Source organism: Corvus brachyrhynchos, unplaced genomic scaffold, assembly GCF_000691975.1.
Source record: "Corvus brachyrhynchos isolate BGI_N302 unplaced genomic scaffold, ASM69197v1 scaffold285, whole genome shotgun sequence".
NCBI lineage: Eukaryota > Metazoa > Chordata > Aves > Passeriformes > Corvidae > Corvus > Corvus brachyrhynchos.
In genome coordinates, this window is record NW_008238323.1 from 506,626 (window position 1) to 510,600 (window position 3,975).

The window sequence follows — 3,975 nt, forward strand, 5'->3', positions numbered from 1 at the left end:
AATGGAAGGTGTCTCTGCCCATGGCAGGGGGTAGAAGGAAATGATCTTGAAGGTCCCTTCCAACCCAAATAATTCCGTAAGTCTGAAGTGACTCAACAGCCAGAAGTGTTCCCTCCAGCCACTTTCTTCAGCTTCTGGATGAATCCACAACATTTTGCTGGAAATTTAATATTTAGGAAGTTCTGGTGGAGAGAGTACCTAAATTTTTTTTTTAAATAAGTTTAAAGGATTAACTCATTTGTGTTGTCTCAATGTAAGATTCCTCTCTGACTTCAGAGAGTAGTTTTAAATGGTATTTGAAGCAGCCAGAACAGAACCTGGCTGTACGCAGCTGGAAATTGATTTTTTTTTTCCATAGGGCTAAAAATCTTCAGGATAGCTTAAAAAAAAAAGCAAAACAAAACTGGTCCCTAGTGAAGTGTGCACATCTGCCTCTTCATTCTCCATTTTGGAAAGCTTTTGTTTTGCTTCTTGGTGTGAGAATTGAGATGTCAGCAGCCTAGAGAGGGGAACTGTGAAGGGCAAAGTTGTGTGGCAGCAGAGTGTGCCTAATGTTTTGTTCATCAGCTCTGGCAGGGACAGGTCTGGCTCTAATTAACTGCTTCCTCTCCCAGTTAGACCTCTCTCCCCCCTTGCTTTGCTCTTCTGTTTTTTTTTTTTTAGCATAGACTCCAAGGTGCCAATTTTGAAGACTTCTGGGGTTTCAGAGAGAGGGGATGGTTCCTTTTCTAGTAGTTAATTGTATGGGGTTGGTGTGGGATCCAGTGAGGCCAGGAGGAAGAAAGTAACCCATATTCTATTTCTCTCAAATCCTGACTGGAATTCTCTTCCCTTCTCCCATTGTCCTGCCCTTCAGTGTTAACCCACTGGATGGATTGCCTTTCTACTGTCTGTCTGATTTCTCCTTAAGTAAAAACGGAATAAGCAAAACAAAGCCTTTGGACTCTTAATATAGCAAGAACTGGGCTAATATCTGCAGCTTGCTGCTTAAACTGTTTTTGTGTGGTTTAATCAAAACCACTCACTTCCTGAATTTGTTTTTCTTAGTTGCATCTGTAGGACTGATGAATTAATAGCAAATTGGTTTGGTTTTTTTGTTAAAATGGCAAGAATGTTCCCTTTGTTGGAGATTTGATAACATTGGAACACACAGCATTTTTTAAACTTCAACAGCTAATTTATAATTACAGAATAATCTATGTGCGGGTATCAACGATGTTTTTTATTTACTATTTAAATACTGTCTGTAGCTTGCAGCACACAAACACTGCCACCCTAAGCTGTTTTTTTCCCCCCTCACCACCTTTTCCCCAGCACAGGAGGGAGCCATGGTGTGCATTCCGTGCATCGTGATCCCTGTTCTGCTCTGGCTCTACAAGAAGTTTGTGGAGCCCTACATCTACCCCGTGATCGCGCCCTTCATCAAGCGCATGCTACCCAAGAAGGCTGTGCAGGAAGGAGCAGATGCCAAACAGGGGCCAGCAGGCAGCGCTGGGGACCCTCAGGGACCTTCAGCCACCAAAAGAGACCAGGAGGATGGATCTGGAAGCCATAAAGTAAGATTAATTCACCCAGCTAACCGGGGAAAGCTCCAGGATGGGCCACCCAGTGGTAGTTCAGGGCAGGCACCACAGGAGGGTGAATAGTTGGGTGTATGAACAGACCATTTGGTGGTTATTTTTGTAGAAACAGCAGTTACCACTACCAAGCCAGCTAGAAATAGTTTCTTCAAGGCAGCTTCTGGTCTCAGAGGGACAGGAATTGCACCCGTATCCTGAAACAGCTTAATTAATTTTTTTTTTTTTTTAAAGACTGGCTTTTCTTTCAGAGAAGAAAAAAGTCAAATATTTGGTAAATCACAACAGATGTATGAAGCAGAAATTAAAAACAACCCCCTCTCTTCAGCTAGCTCTGCCACGCATAGTGGGGGAAGGTGCTTAGTGCATATAAATCATGCTTTTGTTATTTATCTTCTATCAAAATGCAAGGACTTGTAAATGTTGTCACTGCCCTCATTCCTCCCTTCCCCCTGAAGCAATAATTATTGTAAATCTACACAGACACCACCACTTTTGGTTCTTGCTCCGTATTTCTTCACAGATCTTCACCGGCCTTGCTTCTAAAAGCCATTTTTGTCACCAGCTGTTCTTGTTTTAGGTGTGAAGTTCTAGTTTGACATCTCATTAATGACACTCTCTTTTATTTGCAGTCTGAAAGCAATGGCATTGCAAATGGAACCACTGCAAAGAGATCCGCAGCAGCTCATGACAAGAAAACAGCTTAAAGGAGTTAATCCCTAAGGATTTTATTCCCTCGTGTCCAGTATGAACTGCTGATATTCCTCTGACTTTCAGACTTTTTTCTTTGCACATTTCAGCTGAATAAAAAACTTCACTGCTTGCAGGAGAGAGTCTTTTTTGCCTTTAAAATGGCAGCCGGCTCATTTGTTGATGTAAAATATTTGAGAGCTGAAGTTCTTGTATTTTTCTTGCTGGAACTACTTTTCATCTCCCATCTGTTTGGTGTGATTAGAGTTTAGGTTAAATAACATACGAATACATTATCTATGGAAGGTAAATGTATCTTAGCATCTTGATGTCACTAAGTGCTAGTGCAATACTTGAGGCTTTCACCTTAAAGGCTCTATCTGTTCTTGGTGAAGAACTGTGGACTGCATTGTGACAACAAAAGCTCATCGTTTATCTATGAAGAGTTTAGATTTTCCATGTCAAATCTATGGATGAGCTAAAGCAGTACTGCTACATAAAAATTTTACTTAGCTTACTGAAAGAAAAAGGTCTTGATGTGATATTTCCATTAATTATTTTCCTTGAAATATCATGCCTTTTATTTTCCTGAAGATGAGCAGCAGAGGCATGATGCAAGAGAATGCTGCTTTATGTTCCGTTTTAGTGATTTAAAATGGTGCTGTTCTGGCTTTAAAAAAAAACCCAACATACAACTAAAACCTCTTTAACGTGCTTATGTAATTTTAATTATAATAAACCAGGATTTTACGTAAAAATAAGTCGCTTCATACAATTATTACACAGAATTCTTAGGCTTCAGAGCTATAAACACCTCAAGTGGTGACAAAATCTTTGGAAACCTGGAGACAGGCCCCAGACAGAAGGAGGTCCCAAAATAACTGAGTGCATGATAAAGTGAACTGGGCAAGCTTTGCCTCCTCCTGGGAAGATGGATTCTGCTGCTGACTTGCATCCCAGCTGTGAAGGGATTTAAGTGTCCCTGTGCTTAGTAAGGGATAGAAGTGGTAATTCCTGCTTTTTCCTGTCTGCCAAACCAGAGAGCTCTTTAAAAGATGCAAAATTAAACCATTCCAGCAGTTTTGGACTGGTCTTTATGATTTAATTTCCCTAAAATCCTCCCTCGGGCAGGCCTAAAAATGCACCTTTTTATACAGGCAGTCCTTGAACCGTCACTGTCTTATTCTTGTAACCGTGATTTCTCTCACCAGATAATTAATTACTCCAGTATCTAATTTTGCCCACCCAATGCCTGTGGTGAGATGCCTCATTTCCTGCCAGTGCCTGGTTTGGTCAGACGTGGTGTGAATCGATCTGCAGCATTCACAGATGTGCCCCTGTAGCCACAGCCATGCCTTTGCAATGAGCTCAGTCCCAGACACCTCTGTGTGAGCTCCTGATTAATGCTGTTTGCTCCCCTTAATGAGTGAGTCTGTTCGGACCTGAATTTGGAATTGCTCTTTAACCAGCTCTTTTCTCATCTTTGGAACATGACCCCCCATCAGATCAGAGTAACACAGCTTTCTCCTAGATCAGGGAATCCCAGGGTCATTCAGGTTGGAAAAGACCATCGAGTCCCAGCCGTGCCTGATCCCCACCTTGTCACCAGCCCAGAGCACTGAGTGCCTTGTCCAGGCATTCCTTGGACACCTCCAGGGATGGGGACTCCAACACCTCCCTGGGCAGCCCCTGCCAAGGCCTGACCACC

The 3,975-nt window shown here is 42.3% G+C and overlaps 2 protein-coding genes across 3 annotated transcripts in view; both read left to right on the plus strand.

Annotated features, from left to right (window-relative positions):
• Positions 1-3,028, plus strand: part of CUNH18orf32 (chromosome unknown C18orf32 homolog) — a 3,561-nt gene extending 533 nt beyond the window's left edge. The window contains exons 3-4 of one of the 2 annotated variants that reach the window (XM_008633711.2): positions 1,320-1,556; positions 2,210-3,028. In XM_008633711.2, the coding sequence (XP_008631933.1) occupies positions 1,329-1,556; positions 2,210-2,284 (303 nt within the window). In that variant the 5' untranslated portion in view covers positions 1,320-1,328 and the 3' untranslated portion in view covers positions 2,285-3,028. Of the gene's footprint in view, positions 1-1,314; positions 1,557-2,209 lie in introns of both variants that reach the window. The other variant, XM_008633712.2, reaches the window with a different exon arrangement.
• LOC103615661 (60S ribosomal protein L17) overlaps positions 1-3,975 on the plus strand; it is a 13,579-nt gene that overhangs the window by 5,233 nt on the left and 4,371 nt on the right. The window lies entirely within an intron of this gene.